The 22970-nt window shown below is 36.3% G+C and overlaps 2 protein-coding genes across 2 annotated transcripts in view; one reads left to right on the top strand and one right to left on the bottom strand.

The window, feature by feature from the left end:
* Nucleotides 1-22970, bottom strand: part of LOC118189396 (transmembrane channel-like protein 5) — a 202763-nt gene that overhangs the window by 51567 nt on the left and 128226 nt on the right. The window lies entirely within an intron of this gene.
* LOC118189395 (uncharacterized) overlaps nt 1-22970 on the top strand; it is a 73740-nt gene that overhangs the window by 27995 nt on the left and 22775 nt on the right. The window contains exon 9 of the mRNA XM_085812295.1: nt 6212-6310. Coding sequence (XP_085668421.1) covers nt 6212-6310 — 99 coding nt within the window. The remainder of the gene's footprint in view (nt 1-6211; nt 6311-22970) is intronic.

The following is a 22970-nucleotide window of genomic DNA, read 5'->3' on the forward strand; positions in this document are numbered from 1 at the left end:
CAAAATTAACATAATCCTTACAAAGATATATAGAAATTCTCACCACGCATATTCTCCATATTCTCTTAACATCAGAACCCTTTTCCTAAACGATATTTTATTTTTATTTACGTATAAATATAAAACTTTCTCTCTTCAGTATATGAAAGGTAGATTCAGTGTACCTTTCTCGGTATTAATATCAAATATCTCTGTCAATTTTTGTCCTACGGGTATTAGATTTTTTTGTATTTCATTTTGTACAACGAGTACAAATTTTTCTTAAACATAAGTATAGGAATAGTAGCAACGCGTAAGAAGATAAATTTCATATAAAATTCATTTTTTTTTAAATTTAAACATACGAAAATATTAATCTCTGAGTCATTTAAAACATTTTTATAACTAAAAATATATATCAACGATCAATAGTTGCGATAATAAACGCCGAAAAAAGACTTCCGTACGCACAGTGTATTATCCCGTCACAAAATTACAAAGGAAACAAAACTCATATTTGACATCTTTATCCATAACAGATCTAAAATAAGTGTTTTAAATTGTACATTTCATATAGAAAGGTACCTTGAGAACTCAAATTCTGTATATAATGACATTTAAACTAAATTTAGATTGCATTATTATTCGCTTATTATGTTTCCAAAACGTTTTGAAATAAAATTGACTCAAATTACAAGCATTTGGTGTAGTTCTGTTAGAATTAGCTTTAGCAAGCCCAAAAATTAAATTTCCTTCTTTGGATGTCTACATAGCTTTCTGAAAAACAGTAACCGTATAATGAAATAATTTAGGGCGCTAAAATTATAAAAAATATCTATAAATGGAATGAAATTCATTTGTTGTAATGGAAAACAAAAGTACTACACAGAAGTTCTTTCTTTTTCAGACTTCACATCAATAACCTTGGTTCTGGTACCTTGCTGAAAGTGTTGTATTTTGTAAGCCAGATGGAGTAAATATTTCAAAACATCAATATTTAAAATTTATAGTTAATTAGCAGTTATCAGAAATTTGTGAAAATTTTAAAAGTCGAACAAATTCTATCAAAAATACGAGGATCAGGTATGAAACAATATTAAAATATTTGTACGTGAAAAAAAAATTATTTACCGAACAGAAATAAGTTTACAACCTTCAGTTTTATCTCTTACCATATTCCTAGCTTTTTGCTGAGAAGAAGAAAGGCGCCGAATATCACCAGAATCCTAGTTTTGATTATCTCAGAAATCAAAGGGCTTGCATGCCGGAGGCTTTCTTTCTCTCTTTGAAAATGTCTTTTTCTCAGTGAATCTTTAAATTTAAAAATGGGTTAATACAGTGAGCCCAGGTCTGAGATATAAGATAGATATCTGACACTGAGATCGTATTTATAGAAGCAATACTGTTGAGGTCGATCACTACCTTGCAATAAAATGGCAAACCTTTTCTGAAATTTCACGACTCACTCCACGAAACAGGGCAAAACTGTTATTCTAGAAATGCTGACATTACAATGCATTAACAATATGGTGTTGAGAAATCGCATGATGAAATAGTACACAGTAATCATGTACTACCATTATCATCAGTCTGAGATCCTCAGCTTCGTTTGTCATATGTTTAATCGGGATGGTTATAGGGTGTTACCATTATCTGACTAAAGTGGCTGGTAAAATACTGGCTAGTTTCACTCACAGCGATTATCCTCTCAAGCAATGCTTCATCTCCTCTCTTGTAGTGTTGTCCTAAGAGATACCTTATTTGAATATTAGTAAGTTAACGAAACACCAGTTTTGGTGCAATTTTGTACCAGGCAACCGGCGCAAAACTGTTTAACGCCACATTCTTTCCCTACGGTTAACTTCCAGCTGCATTTTGTACTTGTAAAATAGATAACAAATTTAATCATAATTTAATAAGAATTTTAAGTGGATAACTTTTTGAAAATACGCTTAACGTCGGAAGGAGGAAGATATTTTGACAAAGCATAAGTCAATTGTTCAATGACAGATGTAAAATACCACAAAATAACAATTGCCCAAATACAAAATATAAATTGAGCGAAATTTTACCCATCTAGAGCAATCAGGCTTCCTTAATAACTAAAGTCCGCTTACTTGGAACAGTTGCAACAATACAAGGTATATTTTCAAAATAAATAAGGTGAAATCTCTTATGGCAATTACTTCTAAAAATTGATAGTATTTCTGAGAACAGAAGTGTTAATAATGAACACCACCGACCGTCATACGGGACCGTGAGATCTGTTTCGGCGGTTGCGAAGTAACATGTGAATAACTGAAAAACCTAACTAAACGCATTAATTGTTTGAAATAATAAGATTTTTCATCAAACAACCTTCCCGATCCCCAATTAGGTTCGTTCAATGCAAAAAATACACCATATGACACTTATGGTATATACATATAACGATGTACGATACTCATCAGCACGGGAAGATCTAAAATAGAGATTACACTATCGAACAAAATAGGAGATAATAGGGGGTATGGTTTCCTACAGTCATACAGCTCTCACAACGTGATTTCAAATTTGAAATGAAGTAGTTTGTGGTAGGCGGTTCCAATCCTCCAGATATCAAGCTCTCAAATATTAGAGGCTTCCGAATAGGGAAAGGCGAGTCGCAATTGCTATCCCAAGAGGGTCCCAGATATATTCCATACAGTGACCATGCTAAAGGCTAGATATGGCCATAATAAATGCCGGGCTAGTCACTTAGTCAATCCATCCGGTTAACATGCTCCCTTTCCATTAAAGACCAGCCCTATGTGGACTAGCATTGTCGTCCATAAAAATGAGCTGAAGATCAAGAGCCAATTAACTAAAAAAAAAAAAAAAAAAAAAAGGAAGAAATTATTTTAGAAGATATATTTTTGGTATTTCGATCAGTTCTGAAAAACCACTGTAATAATTCAAGCTATAAAAATTCAAAGGAATTTTCACAGTACCTCGAAAGGTCTGGATATTTATATTTTTTTCAGTGTAAAATTTTTTCACGTGTTTTATGGAATTAATTATAGTTTTTAATTAATCTCTTTACTCGTCACATCTCATTTTCCGGTACCTTTATTCAAAAGCAAAAGTATTAAAAAAAGGGAAAATTATTACTTTACGAAAGTCATTAAAAAAGATGGGATGAAGAAGAAAAATGAAAAATATTCAGAAAAAAGCTCAAACTCGATAACATCCATTCCTTTCCTCTCTGACAGCAGACTTAATCCAAAGTGCAAAACACAATACTTTAAAGATTTTATATGCTTTATACCTTCTAATAAATCAAAAGAATTCATGGATTATTTAGAATTAAATATATGATTGTAAATACTAAAAAGTAACAAAGACGTATTTATTTTATTTTAAAATAACAACCCTTCGGAAAAGCAAATCTTAATTTAGTATTAACAACATGAAAAAAATAACTGAGTTCTAAGAGAATTAAATAAATAAAATAACGCACTAAAACATGAACAAATATTTTCATTATGATAGAATTTTTAAAACACGGTGCTTGTTTATCAGTAAATTGTTATTTAAGAATTCCTTGCGAGTCACTCTCGGAATGAGCTGCTTCTTAGCCCTCGTTAGCCCAGGTAGTGGCCGAGTGGTTAAGGTCGCTGAATACTTATAGTTCAATTCAGACTCGAATCTAAGCAAAAGGACTGGCTGCATGATTGAATTCGCGGTTTGACCAGTGTGTAATAAGCCAGTTTCCCTCAGAAAGTCCTCCACGGAGGCATTTTTACTTCCTTGTATGAAGTAAAAAGGAAGTATTGTAATCGCAAAAAGTTTCAGGCAGCATATTTCAAAGAAAATATCCCATTTTGACCTCTTTCAAATGCAATTTAACGATGTATTTCCGTGATATTTGTATGTAAGGACAGAATAAAACACTCTTTTCCTCCAAAAAAACTTATAAAACTGCTTTAAAATAAATTCTGAAGAGAATTTTTCGTGGCGTCTGTACGAACGTATGTACGTACGTGCGTACGTACGTATCTCGCATAACTCAAAAACGAGTAACCTCAGAACGCTGAAATTTTGTATATAGGACTGCTATAACATGTAGATCTGCACCTCGTATTTTGGTTGCAATCGGCCGCACCAAACGTATATAAATATATTTATATATATATATCCACTCTGTTACCCGGCTCAGTGATCTAAGTTTCTTTACTCTTATATGTTTGTAAATTGTACATTTTTTGCTTTAAAAATGATTGAATTATGTTGTTCTTATTCTTCCGGTTAAGGTTTTTATGCCTTTAGTAAATCTGTATGCAATATTTTTAGAATTATCAACAATTTTAAAATTGTTTAAGTACCGCTAAGCTTAATAATGTTTTTGATGGCGGATATTGCTCTTGTTTACATTTGAAACAGCAGGATAGCGGATTTGTTGCCAATCTAGAGAAACTTACCTTCGCAACAACAAAGATAACGCCTTCATTTATTATTTAAATCATGCTTAATCTTTTCTGGAATTTTTTCGAGGAAATAAACGTTTAAGATTTACTTAATACAAATACCGGTCCTCATTCGGTGTTGTAACTCTGGAGCTACCTGTGCTGTAACGTCTACTCACATTACCATCATCTTGGAATCGTTGCCAAAGCCTGGAGATGACACTCTGGGCAATTCCAAGTTCGTCTGATACTTCCAGTTGGATACGCCCACATTCCAGACGGCCGATAATTCTACTACGTAAAAAATCATCCAAATGCGTCCTTTGTGTCATAACTATTTGGTTATTGCACTGAAATGCTTATAAAGCGCCTGCGAACAATTTTACTTCTTTGCCTGTATTCCTTATATATCACTCTCTTATACTCTCGTCATTGTGACATACCATCGGTGTCATCTGGTTACTTCCTGAAATTTGCATATGATTCTTGAAGATGTGTGTAGTGATTTTTCAGGTGATATATTTATTTTAGAGTTCGATTTCCGCGTGACTCCGAATTATTCTTAATTTTAGGACATGAGTGTATTATTACGAATTAAATCATGCTGAATCGTTTCTGGAATTTTTTCGAGGAAATAAGTGTTTGAGTTTTACTTCGTAATTTTTAATACAGATATTTTGAGTTTTTATGTATTTTTGCCTTATCGCGAAGTGAAAACTGAATTAATTGAATGAGAAATACTCAATCGTCTGTGAAAAACTGTTTCTTTCTTGTTTTGTTTGCTTAATTTCTTTTATACATAATTCTAGCTTTGTTATTTGAATAAAACATGTGGCAACGATTAGATAATTCTTTAAATGATATAAATTTTGTGCATTCTGAGTTATAATAAGAACGAAATATAATACTGTTAAGTGAACCTAGCGCCAGAGTGTCGCTATGGTAAACAAAGTGAATTTTAAAGAATGCATTTTTTCTATTGTGGTTTATGCGCTGTCGGCGAAGTAAGTTTAATTCAATCAAATAAGTTTAAATGAAATGCAAGAAAAAGTGCGTATAATTTAATATTCCGTGCAAGGAAGTCATGTGGTGTACATATCAGATTTTTCCTTTTAAGTAGGTAGCCCTCGTGGTTTTGCCATATTCAAATAACTTAACCATAAGAGTCGGTAAACTGCCTTATAATCAAAATTCAAAGTCTGTTTCTATTAGCAATATTTATTTTCATTATCACATAATGCACATGGTTTCCTGAATTATCAGGAGCATTTAAGATGATATTATTTATATGAAGATAACATTTACCTTTATCAACAGATTTAAATTATATTTTCCTTTACAAATGTATAAAGGATTTTCATTAGGTCATAAGGTCATCAATGGATAAACATTTTCCTTTATCAATAGATTTTTCAATAAGATTTAAATGAAGATAACATTTTCCTTTATTTCCTTTCAAACTGTTGATAACTGTTCTCTGAATTCTGATGGAGGTATTTTTTGGAATGTGTCGTTGAAAGGTCCTAGACAACAATTACGATTCATAATGTTTTCCCCGGGAACTCTTTGTTAACCGAAATGTAGAATGACTATAATTGGCGAGTCTCGTCAGTGAAAATCGCTATGCGCTTTGAAAAGCATTCTACGATTTTAAGACTCATTCTTCTTTTAGAGGCATATATATGAAGAAACAAATGCGCCTTCGGTTTAAAGGAATATATGATAATATTAAAATACTAGGAGTTTTAATATTTGTAAATGCATAATTTATATATAAATTCTCACACATCTAATTTATTATTCTGCAGTATTTAGCAATGGAAGGAGCTCATCTGGCAGCTCTAGATCCCAGTAGCTACACCGCTCTTCATCTGGCAGCTATGAATGGGCATAATTCCTGTTTAGAAGTAAGTAACTAAAATAAGTTTTACAATAACAGCTTCTCTACTGAGTTGAAGAAGGAACTCTGATATAATGAACGAATATATATTATATTTAACGCATTAGTATACAATAACAAAAAGTATAAAATAAAGAAAAAAAGTTAGTTCTTGGGGTCTGTAAATTAGGTCAAAATTTTCCGAGATTTCATTAAAGATTGAAATATTCGCAGCGAAAACCACTGGTAAAGTAAACGCAGTAATGTAATTGCATTTTGCTTATGTTTCAGCAATTTTCTTTGAGCGTATAAAAATAGTTTTAAATAATTTTTGGGAGGCGAGAGGAACTTTGAGTTGACTGTCATGTTCCGAAAAATGTTTGATAAAATTGCTAATATTGCTAGCACCAAACATTTCTCGTATCTGTTTGAATACAGTCAGTAGTTTCGAAATCAAAGTCGTTCTCGCAATCTTTTTCATCCGAATCATGAGACAGGAGGAATAGCCATAGGACTGTCCAGGGAAAAGTTCATTTTGGGATGACTAATAGGGGCAAAGGAATTAGCTGCGTAGCTGATTCCAGCACGAATGGGGAAATTCTTGGTTACCTTCTTAAAATGCTCACAGCCGCGATAGGAACTAACATGTTGGCCGAGGCAGTTACAACAAGTGCGGGTATCCGTCCATTTGAGCTCACACTGGCTTAAAAGGTGATTCTTCGCACACTTCATACAACGTGGTTGCATCTTGCAACATTGCGAGGAATCTCCAATGTTCTGACACTTAATAGCATTGGGAGATGAAGTTCTTACACTTCTTAATCTTGGCCAAGAAGTGCAGCAGGCGTTCTGTACTGTAGATTTCATTAACTTTAGAGGTCGGAATCAGTTGAAGTTGAAAGATGGGTAATAAAGGTTTAGTCCTGAAGTTTCTCAGCTGACCGATTTTAAGGATTTCAAAGTTATGAGCAACAAGAGCTTTGAAGACATTATCAGCAGGGAGAAAATTCGCAAGTCTTTGATGTCTATTTTAATAGGCCGATCGTTCTTATGCTTCAAAAATAATATCCAATAATTTCGGTTCAGATAATCCACAGTTAGGTAGAAGTCACTGAGCGTTTCTAAAATAATTCTCAGACCGAGTCTCTCCTCAACCTTCTGAGGAGACGCACGCGTTTTTATCGCTCCGCTTATTGCCTGCTCATCTTGCGGAAATATTGTGCTAAAGCATACAAATTTCGCATTATCGTTAAGAGGAAGATCTAAGGATTACAAAGATACCAGATTTGTGATAGAGAGATTGATAGAAAATGATTTATGAATTTTCAGATTATTCAAAACTCTGAAATGGCAAAAGTATTGTAATTACGCAAGCTACAACTTTCCACCGTTCTATATGAGCCGCCGCTCATTGGATCTTCAAGCAACTTTTACCATCGGATGTGTAAGCTTTCCAGGAGCATTTTAAAACCAAGCTCAAGTCGTTCTATTAATTAGGGAATTTAATATTATTAAATTTGCGATTTTACACACGGTGTGGAATGCGATTGTGAACTCTGACCTTGAGCAAAAGGCCGTTGCACTCGTCTCCCCCTCCCCAACGGAATTCGCTAAGGAGTGACCGCAAAGAATGCTTCAAAAATAGAGAAGTGGGCGTTTTCATACACAGTGTTTATAGTAGAACTAATTAGTGTACCAAGAGAGGGCTAGCATTTTTGATTTCTGCTCATCGAGACGGATCCAAGTTTCTTTATCTGATGATATTCTGACTAGTGGTTCGCAAATTACGACTTTTTTTTTTTTTTTTTTTTTTTTTTTTAAAGCTTAATTATTCATCTTAGTGTGTTACATCAGTTCTCACAGCGTAGTGTGTATCATGGTGAGTGTGTTGACATCAGTTCTTACAGTGTAGTGCTCATTAGTGCGTTATAGTGATCTGTTCTAATTGTGTTGTGCCTTCGCTTTTGGATTACCTAATTCAACAGATGAAATACATAGAAGATAAACGACCAAGGATTTCCCAGCTGAAAAGAGCAATTCACATAGCAGTGTGACGTAGCAGTACGAATCAGAAACTTTGGTTTTCTCAGCTGAAACCAACAATTAACGTAGTAGTGTGAGCTAATTTGTGATACAATGATAGTGTTGTGCGAATACAGTGTTCTACAGCGTGTGTGTGTAGTACTCAGCACTATTAGTGCTTAATAAATATTATTGTGTTTACTTCATAGAGAACAAAGGAAGCGCAGAAGAAGCCCTGCAATCAAGGTAGGATTGTTTTAATTATCCGGTAAACAAAATATCCGATAATCCTACGAGCAATAATTAAGATTGCATTACATTTACACAATAGCAGTCACCTAAATAGCATCAGGGTAATAATAGCTGTTTAAAACTTATGATTTTGTGCGTTCAATTAGGAGCTGGTAAATTAGCTGCGTATTCATTCCTTAATCCTGTATACCACCCTCCTAAATATTAGCAGTTTTGCAAGGATTCGTTTCAGTGATCGTATCTTGTATATTTTTCTGTTTTATACATTTAACTATACTTATATTTGTGAGTGTTTATATATCAGTAAGTGCTAGTATGTGGTGTATTATATTTCTAGCTGTGCGTTATATAACTATGGCTTACAATAATTTAACTAATTAAGTATTTATGCTGATATTTTGTGTTATATACTTCTAGCTAATAATAATAATTTAATTGATTTAGTTTTTATACAGAGAATAGTTTCAGCGCTTATATTCTGTGTGATATCATGTTCTATACCTTTATTATGCGGCCCATAGACTTTTTCATTGATCTTTACTAATTAAGCAGTGTACAGCGCTACTGCTACTTTATTAATTGAGCAGTGTGTTACCTGTCATATTTGATTGAGCTGAGTATTTGTCATATTTAATTCAGTCATATTTGATTCAGTGATCGTATCTTGTATATTTTCCTGTTTTATACATTTTACCATACTTATATCTGTGAGTGTTTATATATCAGTAAGGGCTAGTATCTTGTGTAATGTATTTCTAGCTTACAAAAATTGAATTAATCAAGTTTTCCCCCTAATGTGTTGTATAATTATATAATTCTGGCTTACAATATTTTAGCTAATTAAGTATTTATGCTGATATTTTGTGTTATATACTTCTAGCTAATAATAATAATTTGATTGAATTAATTTTTATACAGAGAATAGTTTCAGTGCTTGTATTCTGTGTGATATCATGTTCTATACCTTTATTATACGGCCCATAGACTTTTAATTGATCTTTACTAATTAAGAAGTGTACAGCTCTACTGCTACTGTTTTAATTGATCAGTGTGTTACCTGTCATATTTGATTGAGCAGAGTATTACTTGCATTACTTGTCACTTTCCCAGATTGAGCAGAGTATTCCCACTTTCCTGATCGAGCAGTGTATGACCAGTGCTTATGTATACTTATACAACTTATCTAGCGGCATTTCTACACTGGTAAATACAAAATACCCCTTGATTGCTATACTCAACTTCATCATCACCCATATTCCTTCCAGCACAAACCAGCACTATGCCTGATGCAGAAGCGTCAGTGCGCCTTTGCAAATTCGACGCAGCAACAATCGTATTAACTGAAAGTCTTAATTACGAACAAAAGATTAATACACTCTACGAGAAAGCCAAAGACATTGGCACCAGTACAAAAAATAACAAGTACCTGTTACCGACAGAGCAAAGAAAGAAACTATTGGCCATTTTAGAGGCCTTCCGGACTCTAGCCACCAGAGGACCTGCTGCCACTCCACCTCCAGCTAAAACCAACACAGGTGTTAATACTGATGCAGGACTCTCCTACTCTCCACCTCAACCAACAACACACCCAGCAGCAGCTCCGGTTATCGAGCGTTCCTACGCGCAAGTGGCATCACATTCTACAAAACACACACTTCTTATTTACCCAAAAGAAGACTCGAACGCCACAAGGAAAGTACTAAAGGAACACCTGAACGCCAAATTCCCTCTCCCATCACTAGGTGTAAAAATACACTCAGTTAGAAATATCCAGAAGGAGGGGATTGCTGTTGACTGCGCCACCAAAGAGGATCTCACCCACCTCACAAAGACACTAGAAAGCACGCAAGGCAAACAATTTGCCAAAACAAAACTGCCAGCAGTCAGACTACCTAGAGTCGCAATCCACGATGTAAAACTAGACGTCACCAAGGAGGACATTGAACGGGCACTAGGCTCTGAACACAACCTTACCAGCAGCACTACAAAAGTCTTATACCGGCTAAAAGATTAAGCAAATGGCGTCAAATGGGTGCTGGAATGTCAGCCATCAGCCTTCCACCGCATCATGCAATACCCCAGATTGTATCTTGGCTGGAGAGTGCACCGAATTGCTGAATTCTTCAACACCAGACGATGCTTCCAGTGCCAGAAATTCGGGCATACGCAGCAAGACTGCAAGAACAAAGTCTACTGTGCGTACTGCTCCGGAAGCCACAACGTCAAGAACTGCAAATCCGGGACGGCCACCTGCATCAACTGTGCGGACTATAACTACAGAAGTAATAACAAAATATCCTGCGCCCACCCCGCCTATGACATCTCCTGTCCCACCTACAGCAGGTACGTTGAAAGAACCAAACGCAGCACAACCTATGAGTAATAGCACTGCAGACATCCATCAATCTATGCCTACAGACCACAACAACCAAGTAACATTTAGCCCCATAAAATGCGTCCAGATTAATCTACAAAGAGCGCAGGCAGCGACATCTCAAGCAGTCACTCATGCAACATCCTACGATGCAGATCTACTCCTGATACAGGAACCTTATTGTAGAGAGGGTCAAGTAGCAAGCCTTCCCATATCGTGGAAAGTTTATCAGCGTAAAGCAGAAACTAACGAAAAATCCCCCAGAGCCGCAATAGCATGCACCAACCCATCCTGGTCTCCAATAGTCATCAAGCAAGAACGAGACTTCGTTGCCATCTTACTAGCATTCAATAACGCACAGTACATAATAGCTTCAATTTACTCTTCCCCAACGGACAATATCACTGGCACCACCTCATACATTCTTGACACCATACAACGATGCCCTTCAACCCCTCTGCTTCTTAGTGGTGATTTTAATGCGCATAACACCATATGGGGATATGCAGATACTACGACGAAGGGACAGGAGCTTGAGGACTTTCTGGCAGCCAATAACATTCATCTATTAAATACATCCGATTCCCCACCTACATTTGATAATACCTATCGTGTGGGCTGGCCAGATCTCACCCTCTGTTCAAGCAGCATCGCAAACCTAGTGCAAGACTGGACTGTGGTCGATGATGAGAGCTGCTCCGATCACAAATACCTTCACTTTCTCATAAACTGTGACACGAAAATCACAGTCCTACGTAGGTACAGGCTTCCAGGCAACAAGATCCGCCCCCTCAGTCGCTCCTTCACACGCATCTTAAGTAATGAGGAAAACAACCTTGCGCTTCACAACAGCCCAGAAGGCATGGAGATTTTCACAGACCGACTACTTGAAAACCTTAAAGCAGTAGTGTAGTAGTGAACTACTCCCCACACCCCCTTTCTTCGCTGCGCGTGTGGGGAGTAGTGAACTACTCCCGCGCAGCGAAGAAAATACAAGGAGTTAAGTGGTGGACGAAAGAGCTCAGACAACAACGGCAAAAATGCAGAGCTATCAGACGCCGCATACGTTCCACCACCAATGAAGACAGAAAAATCCAACTATTGGCGACATTCCGCAAGGAGCGAGCTCTTTACAAAAACAACATACTAGCGGCCAAAATTACCAGTTGGAGGAAATTTTGCACCGAAAACAGCAATCCGTATGGAATCCTCCACAAGCTAGCCTCAAGTAAAATATATCAGCCAGCTCAAATCTTCATGCAGCCACCAAATACAAGCAACGACAATCCAGTACAAAATACAGCCACCACAATCCTTAACGAAGTTTTCCCCACAGACAACGCGGAGGAAGATACGCCAGCACAAAAAATTGTTCGCATGAATACCACCATCCCACCGACTCCACATGATATACCATTTAGTGACAAGGAAGTCAAGCAAATTTTCCAACACCTACACCTGAAAAAGGCCCCCGGTCCAGACGGCTTGGACTATAGCATCATCAAAGTTGCCTACAAAGCACGTCCCTCCTTCTTCTACAAATTCTTTAACCAACTGTTTGACAACCAAATATTCCCGCAGGCATTCAAGAAAGGACAAGTTGTCCTATTCCTGAAAAAGGATAAAAGCCCGCAAGACCCGCGCTCTTTTCGCCCGATATGCCTTTTGCCAACCCTGGGCAAAATTTACGAGAAATTAATTGTTAACAGACTAAAATATCATCTCCATAGCAACAATCATCTCAGCCCCAGGCAGTATGGCTTTCGCACTGGTCTGTCCACTACGCATGCCCTCTGCAAAATTCGTGAAACAATTCAACGCAATAGCACCACAGGTTTCCATACAGCTTTCATATCCATTGACCTCCAGAGTGCGTTTGACACACTCTGGTGGCCAGCGAGACAGGCCCTCCGAGACGCACAGTGTCCATCCAACCTCTTCAGCGTTTTTAGTAGTTATCTAGAGAATCGTAGTCTTCTCATAGTCATCAACAATGACACTACCTTCAAAGTGCAAGAAAGAGGATGTCCCCAAGGCTCTTGTGCTGGACCGATTCTCTGGAATTTAACATTCAACTCTGTACTGGATGCAAACTCGCCACGACATACAAGTGTCATCGCCTACGCAGACGACGCAGCTCTTCTTGTCAAAGGTCGCACTCGTGCGGAGCTCGAGAAAAACGGCACCGAAGTCTGCTCCCTCCTCGCCAATATCTGCAGCAACTTAAAGCTTACAATCTCCACCGCAAAGTCATCAGCAATAATAATACCCAAAGCAGGCACGAATCCAACGCGCCGCCCCTGCATCAAACTACAAGGAGCCAACATAAAGATTGTCCAAACGCTAAAATACCTAGGTGTAATCTGGGATAAAAAACTAACCTGGATCCCTCATATCCAAGAACTAAAAAACAAAACATCAGCTATAGCCAGAAAGGCCCGCGCCTTCCAAGGTAAAAACTGGGGTCAGAATCATCATATTCAGAAGATCCTCTACCATGTGGTAGCTGAAAAAATAGTCTTGTATGCTGCTGCCGTATGGGCCCAACCGATGGGAGGACGAAAGATCAAACATCTTACATCTCTTCAACGACCATTCGCCCTGAATCTCTGTAAAGCGTACCGCACCACAGCCACCAGCTCAGCGACAGTCCTTGCAGGGCTCATACCACTCCACATACGGGCAGAACAAGAGGCAGTGTACACCACCCTCATATACCTCCGCAAAGATGCAACATTTGGCAACATAACATACAGCCCTCTGCAATTGCAAAGCCCAAGTAACATTCTTCACACTCATCCTGCACGTAAAGGCACAGGAATAAGAATTAACATCTCACGGATACAGCCACTGTCAATGACGCGAGTTTCAAGGGATACGCAAATATACACCGACGGCTCTAAGCAGGAAGATGGAGTAGGCAGCGCCTTTGCACACTATGACAAAGGAAGAATCATCCATGTATGGAAAGGACGCCTTGACTTAAACAACAGTGTGTTCCAGGCGGAGGTGCAAGCAATTATAACCGCGGTAGATTACATTTTCAATAATAATATAGAACGGGCGAAAATTTTCACTGACAGTATGTCAACGCTTCTAGCACTAGATAATCACAACCACACCTCGCCCTTGATCATCAAATTACAACAACTTTTACAGCGCAACCCGCAGAAACATCTCTCCTTAACATGGATCAAGGCACATGCAGAAAATGAGGGGAATGAAGCAGCTGATAGCCTGGCCAAGCAAGCAGCCACTGATCCAGAAGCTGAAAAAATCACAATCCCAGCCCCTCCTTCCTACCTCAAAGGGCTATTACGGGGTCAAGGCCTAAATCTTTGGCAGGAAGACTGGATGCACTGCACAACTGGAAGACGTACATACAGCTACCTCCCGAAAGTCAACACTGAACGCAACATTGCAATAGCTCCTCTTACGGCTTATATTACGGGACACGGCCCATTCCCGACCTACTTCAATAGACATGGCATAACAACCACGGACATATGCGCCTGCGGAGCGGAAGGCTCCCCAGACCACTATGTTTTTGAATGCCATCTGACAGCAGGAAATCACCTCCCTCTTCCTATCAACAATAGTGAAGCTTATCACCGCTTCCTTATAAAGCACAAACCGGCAGTAAATACAATTTGCAAAGTTGTTAACAAGCTCAAGAGAATGGGCCAAGATTTGTGCTCTCCTCATTAACCAAAACTCTCAAGACATGATACACTAACTAAGTCAGCATGCAGTTCCACATTCTCAGACACATAAGTCTACTCCTAAAATTTACATAAGTCCCTATTACAGACACCTTTCAAATAATGTACAATCAAATGTATTTAACATTTCCTCTTCTGTATATGCATAATACTTAATTTTTTATTTATTTATTTATTTATTTTATTTTATTTTATTTATTTATTTTTTTTAATTTTTATTTTTTATTTTTTATTTTTATTCCCCCCCCCTATGAGCCTGTAATTTGATCCTATTATTTTGTAACTGTATTTTTGTATCTGTATATTTAATTTGTATTTTTATTAGAATTTTATTGTGAATGTGCAAAATTACCATAGCAAATTGCAACAACAAATGTCAAAACGGTAAAACGAATGCAATCTGCCCTTGTATGGCCATGTAAATGATCTTGTTAACATCCTAAAAAGCTCCCGAGGCGGCCTCTTGAGGCCCCAGGGAGTTGTTCCTGGTTAGTGGAGGGCGCGGGACACATGCTTGTTTACCTCTGTTAGACATCAGGCGTCCCCGTCCTCCGTTACCAACCAACCAACCAACCAAATAATTCTCAGATAATATGCGAGGAATTTTCCGAAGAATTTAACTTCAGTGATTTCGCCGATTATTATGCAAATCGTATGATGATCAGGCGAGGTTTTAAAATCACATGCGGGGTAGAACTCAGGTTAGAAATGGAGGAATCAACAACTTCGGGATTTTCACTAGTTTCGGCACCAACGTCCATACTTTCTTCAGTCCCTAAGGCAGGGAAATTGTTGATAGGGGGAATATCAGGAGTAGGCAGCTCTTTAGGTGATTGAGAAAGATTCTTTGAAGAGACAAATTCATCAGCGCTACCAGGAAGAGTGCTTTCAGAGTTTTCAGTATGGGGACAATGAATTTTCTGTGGTATGAATTTTATCGTTCATGGCAGTCAAATCGGAAGGAATAAGAAGCACAGGAAAGGGTTTTACTCATTTATGGAATAAACATGCCGCAGGCAATGAACACCAGCCAAAAATGTTTCACACTTACCTCGGAAAGTATCAATGCCGGTCTTGAGCTGGTAGCGTTAAGGCACGTTCGAACAATGAAAAACACCCCCAATTATAACTAAGTCCGTTGGATACAGAAATCAGTCTATCGCCATGGGGACAACGCAACAGTCCGTCTTCATGCAGTAAATAGAACAAAGTTTGACGGGATGTGTGCGCAGCTGAGAGATGCGACGCCACCTTTCGTGCTGTTAGTGATCTAACGCGTCTTGCACATAACAACAGGAAGTGAATGTCTGCCGTTGTGGTAAACCTGCGGTGTCTAGACCCAAGTGTTCTGCAGGGGTTTTGATCCCTTTGGTAACTATTCTACAGCTTGTAGATGACATTACGATAAACATTCAGCTCTCTCGTAACAGCTTGCCGATAGCCCTCCAAAGCATTTCATTGTGAAAATGGTATCTTCGGCTCCTCGCTTTCCGCTTCTCAGATTATACAGAACTGTCGCTGCTTGCGAATTGAAGCATAGGTCCGGCATGCCCCTTTTTAAGTCGTTGTAGTGTGGCTGCGGTATTGTGTTTTGTGATAATTTTGTTTCTCTATTTGCATTCGGTGATGCAACCTCTTTCTCATACGAAAATTATATGTTTTAATTTCCCTTTTTACATTCGTACCTTGTAGGATCGTACCCTTTTTTTTTTTTTTTTTTGCTATCATTCAAGAGATGCAACCTTAATAATAAGCCAGGCGACTTCTCACACAGGCGTGAAGAAATAGCACACATGGAAAGGGTTTAAATTGCCCTTTTAATTTATTAAACTATTTAACAAAAATGCACGTACTTCGTGCTCACATTATCATCGACTACTTGCGGTGGAAACTTGAGAATAATTTAACAATAATTTCAAATGGCAAAGAGTAGTGCCGGACTATTTAAGACTAACAGGCTGACTTAGCAAGCTATACCGCAATCGACTTTAAATAAACGGCCAGAAGGTGCATCAGTAACTTAGAGTAACAAGTGCACTATGTTAGCGAAATCACGCTCTATCTAACCTTTCTCTTTTTTCTCGTTTAAACACCCTTCTTCACTTTAACTTAATTTGCATCCTGGCGAGGAAATTAATGGGAAATTGAGGAGTTCAAAAAGATAACAAAAGTTAGAGCAACTGGTTATTCAAAATAAGGGAAACATTACTAACTTTTCTTTTAGCGTTTGTTGCTTATTTTTTTATCAAGAGTGTATTTATAATAGCATTAGCCAAATCTTCTGTCGATACTATACGTACGAGATGAAAAAAGTTTCTATTAAAACAGTTTTTCTTTTAGGTTCATCCATATCATTCACATAAATAGACACTTGCTGTTGTGAAGAAATGTCTGAATTTCCTGAGCTATAAATAAAACCTAATAGCTTGCATTCGCTTTTCAAAGGTCTTTTCCACAATACTTTTATTTCAACCACTTAAGTTTCAATTTCGTATTTTTGGTAAAATATACATTGCTTTATTGTTGCAAGACTCTGAATGCTTTTTAACACTTCATCTCCGGCATCTATTCGAAGTCCGAGAAGCTGGCGAAAGTTTTCATGAGATTCGACGCTATCATCATTTACATTAATTCGAAATGACATCTCAATAAAAATTCATTTCTCCCAGAGAAGATCATTGTTTTTATTATAGGAATAAGCTTTTCCGATTTTCTTAGCTTAATGAACGCTGGCGATATCAGTTGCATCAACTGTAGATTGCTTGCAGCCAAGATCGATATTTTTTAAAGTAACCCGCAGATAATAAAGAATGCTTATGATATTTCTTCTTCTTGGTGAGTCATGGAATTTTCGTTAGATTCTCTCCAGTTGCGAAAAAGCTGGTTCACTAATTCGCAAATCACGTTTATCTTATTTGCCTACATACCCCTTGGCGAATATTAGGAAACATATACAATACATTCCAACTTTAATTTTAGTATAAGCCAGACATAGGTATTCAAATAATAATGTATATTTCAGTTTTACACTTCCACTGCCAAATGTAAAACCAGGAAACCCTGGAAATTTTTAAGAAAATCAAGTTTTTCATCATCAGTTAATTTACAATTTACAAAATTTGATACATCGTAGTTTTCTTTCTGAAGGGGGATTTTAATTTCAGATAAAACGTTCGTACAGATATCCGAAATTGAATCAAAAGCGTCCCAGATTTTCTTACTATGTCACTCTGTCTGTATTGTTCGATCATAAAATTAATGATGCTTAATATTATTTAATCCTGTTACGCTTCTTTAACGTTATAGGTAAAGAATAAAGGAGTCCGGAGTCTAAGTCTAAATATAGTTAGTTTTTAAGTGTATAAGGTATTTTCTCCCTCCTTCCAGCATGCCTTCGTAGTGTAACGGTAGTACACTGGCGCGTATTTGAGGTGCCCGTTTTATCAAACTACCACTTGATATTCAAAAATGGTTTATTATGAATGGCAGGAAAGAAGGCTAAAGATAGAGCCAATACCGATTCTAAGGATAGTATAGTGCCAATTCTCTTCAGTAGCGCATGGAAGGACAGAAGTGCAAGCATTATAGAGAGAACGGGATATGGATCTAAAAGAACCCAAGAGCTCGTTAATTTTGTTGTTGTTGTTTTAAAGGGCTATTTTGGCAAATAAGATCTGATGGGGGGCTTGGGTTAGTAGCTGGACCCTATCGGCTGTACTTGGTCTTCCAATACATTTTGACTGATACACCCCATCACTTCCTGAAGCTTTTTATTATATGTAAATAATATTTTTTAGCAATATTCTACTACCATCCAACATTTATTAGCCTCACCACTACAATACAATATTGATCCACTGTTTAGGGAATAATAGATATAAGCATTAACAAAACAGACATATATGATCTGTTTCGATAAGAGAGAAACTACAGGATAAGGCACTATAAAAATCCTCTTTCAACAAATAAATTAGCAGAATAATGCCGCCCGTAAGTTTTATGAATTTTTGACACAAGAAAAATATGAGTGCACATGCCCCTTTGCCTCCCCCCACGCCGCTGGACAAAATATTATTTTTCTGTTAGAATCTCGAGCTAAACAGATCTCACTGAAGACAAGGGAAAATATGTATAGAACTGAGAGTAATTTTAGACATTTTTTCTTATACAAGTGTGTTAAGCTTAAAACTTACTGACTGCCTTCTCCTCCGCCCGCATCTTTATTAAATTTTCTAATACTTATTTAACAATTACGAAAAAAAATATAATCTAATTGCAACAATATAAATGTTAATCAGAAAGCACTTGCATATAAACGTGTGATATATGTAGATACAGATATACTGAAAATTTAAAACTCATTACGCAGGAAAAAAAATGGAAAAGTGGACTTTAACTAAAGATATTGTAAACACTGATGAAATCCTAACGTTCCAGAAAAACTAAGCTTTAAATAGCTTGCACTTTGCTTTATCCTAAAAAAAATTCTTCTTTTTCAATTTTCGCACATTTTTGCGCATGAAAATTGCCAACGACGATAGTCTGTCGTTTAAATTCACAAGGATTATTGCCATATGCTTCGTTAAAATATTCTTTCTACGGTCTGCTAGCCAAATATTGAAATATTTATAGATAACTGTGTCACTTGAGTACAAACCCTCTTGTGTAAACTTCTGTATTCTTCCAATAATTTTCTTTTTATGATGACCATACTAAAAAATTACGATAACCAAATTCAACTATGTATTTAGAAAGCAAAACAAAAGAAACGTGCCCTCATTCCTCAATTTGTGATACGAATGAACTGGCTGAGTGAGACGACTAGCGTGGAATGCAAAAGCAGATTTGGATGAATGTAAGCGTAGGTATGTGTATAAGAGAAAGGGAGAGACTCGGAACATCATGCGGAGAGTAGCTAGATGACCAGTGTCACGGGAATTAAACGAATTACCTTTAAATACTCACCAAAGTTCAGTCAAAAGTTTTCGTAAACACTAATTCGCCCTTAATTATTGATATTGGTAAATTTCGCATTCACAAATATGAGACTTAAATATGAGTAATAATTATAATCAATAATTGTGCTAACAGGAAGGACAAAGGCGACCGACTGGCTTTTGATAATTCTATGTCCAGAGCATAAATACGAGTAATAACTATGGATCAAACTTTCCAAAAATAAAGCACATTAAAAGGAAAAAATACTTAGATGAAATTTAGATAGATCTAACATTTTCTTTCCCATAAATCTTGTAATGCTGCAGGATCTATTTTTCAGTGGTTTACTCCAACAGCCAATAATTCAAAAATTCTATAATACTAATCCGAAAATTTTATAAATGCGGGGTTCAATTGTATATTTGTTTTGGAAGTTTATGACAGGTTTTCCGAAAACTAATTTGTTGATCACGAAATGGGACAGGAGACACTATTATGGCAAAGATACTTTTTTTTCATTATGCAATGTAGAATATTACAGGGGCTGTTTCGCACACTTTTTAGACGATTTTTGATTTGCTATAAAAAATCGCCTGTTTGGAAATTTTTTTAACTGAAAACATATTTTTGAAAATGTAAATTGTCTGACTTGACAATTTTTTTTCATGAAAAATAACGCTTTTAAATGAGCAATGGACGGAAGGCTATGTTTATGCTCTTTCCGAAGAACATTCGTATTTAGTTATTAAAAATGCTCTGAAAGCCATGATTTTTCAGTACTTAAAGAAACGATAGATAACATTATCAATAATAAGGCAGAAAAGCGTCAAAGTTTGTCTTCAGGGAGAAAAATTGTTCTAATTACATATCCATGGAAAAAACGGAATGTTTCGAATGCTGCAAAGGTAAGAACTTTAATGTCAAAGGACAAGTCAAAGGAAAGGTGCATAATGATTAAAATGGCCAATAAACAAAGTGAGTAATGTTGATTTGAATTTTAAAACGGCGAAAAAACGTAATGCGCATCGTCTTTCTCCACGACATAGCGCCGAAAGCAGAACACGCTGCAGAATTCGGAGAAACAACTGTTCGGATAAAAAATAGAAAAATATTGTCACATTACATGAATCCTGGGTAGATTTAAATGACCGCAATAAAAAGAGGTCCATTAATTGTCATCACAGAGAAGAAAGAAATCTTAAAACATGGTTCAAAGAATCTAAAGCAAGTTTTTCAAAGGGATTTATGACTGTTGCTGGTTTTTTGATATAATGACAAATAAAAATTGAAGAGTGCAGAAAACTGTTAAGGTCAAATCCATATAAGGAATATATTTTAAACACAGTTTTCAAATATTAAATACTTCTCTTTACCCACAGTGCCATCAATCAGTAAAACTGCATCAAGACAAAGCAAGCAGCAACACGTCAAAATCTACTGTTAATTTCCTGGAAAAAATGGAATAAAAAACGGGAATCAAGGCCATACTCTTCAAATCATATCCCTACTAAATCTCCTGAAGTATCAACCACGGATTTTAGCGCTTTTGGACATTTAAAAAGCGAATTGTCCAAACGTCAACATACGACCCTCTTTGGACTTTGGAAACCTGTTCAAGAGGAATGGGAAAAAATATCTCTTTCGATATTAAAAAAGGCTTGCTTTTCTTGGAAATTACGGTGTAGAAAAATAGTGAAGAATACAGTGTATCAAATGGAGCATTTAAAACACAAAACTTTAGTTAATATATTTCTGTAAATACAATGAAAATCGTGAAAAGAAATGTGCGAACAGCTTCTGTATAACAACATGTTGAAACTAAGATATCTGTTTTATAACAAATAGAATTAATTTTTGCTTCTGGATTAACTTTAAGCTTTCCTTTAGATCCAAAACCAGGTACCGGCAAAACCCTTCAGGAAAAACTTTTCTTAGCATGTTGGAGCCACTTTTAAAAAACTCTATATATTTTTTATTTGTAAAAAATGCTTTTTCCATATCCCTGTTTGATAAATAAACCCACACTTCATTCAACAAAACTAAGTTTTTCTAATTTTCATCAACAAAAATGGTCTCAAAAAGGAGTCTGTAATTGGTTTTTCTTTCATACCGAAAGTCTTCCTGCAGGTGGTGGGGAAGATGGTTGAAAGTTGTTTCAAGATTTTCGCGAATTAATTTTGAACTTTTTGCTGCTGGAATGCTTTTAATACATTTTCTAAACATCTCTGGGTCGGAACATTTGGTGAAAATTTCTGATATTCTGATAATTACTTGTTTTCTTTGGATTAAGTTTTTTACTTCCTTGTACGAAGTAAAAAGGAAGTATTGTAATCGCGAAAAGTTCAAAAGCAGCATATTTTCACGAAAATATCAATTTTGACCGCTATCGAATGCAATTTAACGATGTTTTTCCGTGACATCTGTACGTAAGGATCGAATAAAAGACTCTTTTCCTCCAAAAAAATTATAAAACTGCTTTAAAATGAAATCTAAAGAGAATTTTTCGTGGCGTCTGTACGTACGTATCTCGCATAACTCAAAAACGAGTAGTCTCAGAACATTGAAATTTTGTATATAGGACAGTTATAACATGTAGATGTGCATCTCGTATTTTGGTTGCAATCGGCCGCACCAAACGTAAATAAATGTATATATATCCACTCTGTTACCCAGCTGAGTGATCTCAGTTTCTTTATGATATGTTTGTAAATTGTACATTTTTTGCTTTAAAGATGATTGAATTATGTTGTTCGTATGTTCCGGTTAAGGTTTTTATGCCTTTAGTAAATCTGTACGCAATATTTTTAGAATTATCAGCAATTTTAAAGCTGTTTAAGCGCCGCTGAGCCTAAGAATTTTTTTGATGGCGGTCATTGCTTGTTTACATTTGAAACAGCAAGATAGTGGATTTGTTGCCAATCTAGAGAAACGTAGCTTCGCAACAACAAAGATAACGCCTTCATTATTTTTTGCGAATTAAATCAAGCTGAATCCTTTCTGGAATTTTTTCGAGGAAATAAGTGTTTAAGATTTACTTCGTAATTTTTAATATAGATATTTTGAGTTTTTATGTAGTTTTGCCTTGACGCGAAGTGAGAACTGAATTAATTGAATGAGAAATACTCAATCGTCTGTGAAAAACTGTTTCTTTTTTGTTTTGTTTGCTTAATTTCTTTTATACATCGTTCTATATTTATTACAGTATTTGAATCGAACATGTGACAACGATTAGATAATTCTTCAAATGATATAAATTTTGTGCATTTTGAGTTATAATATGAACGAAATATAACGCTGTTAAGTGAACCTAGCGTCAGAGTGTCGCTATGGTAAACAAATACAATAAACTTTAAAGAGTGCTTTTATTCTATTGTGGTTTA

The sequence above is a fragment of the Stegodyphus dumicola genome, chromosome 3 (assembly GCF_044657685.1).
Source record: "Stegodyphus dumicola isolate Sdum_Otavi_A_Nest chromosome 3, ASM4465768v1".
Taxonomy (NCBI): domain Eukaryota; kingdom Metazoa; phylum Arthropoda; class Arachnida; order Araneae; family Eresidae; genus Stegodyphus; species Stegodyphus dumicola.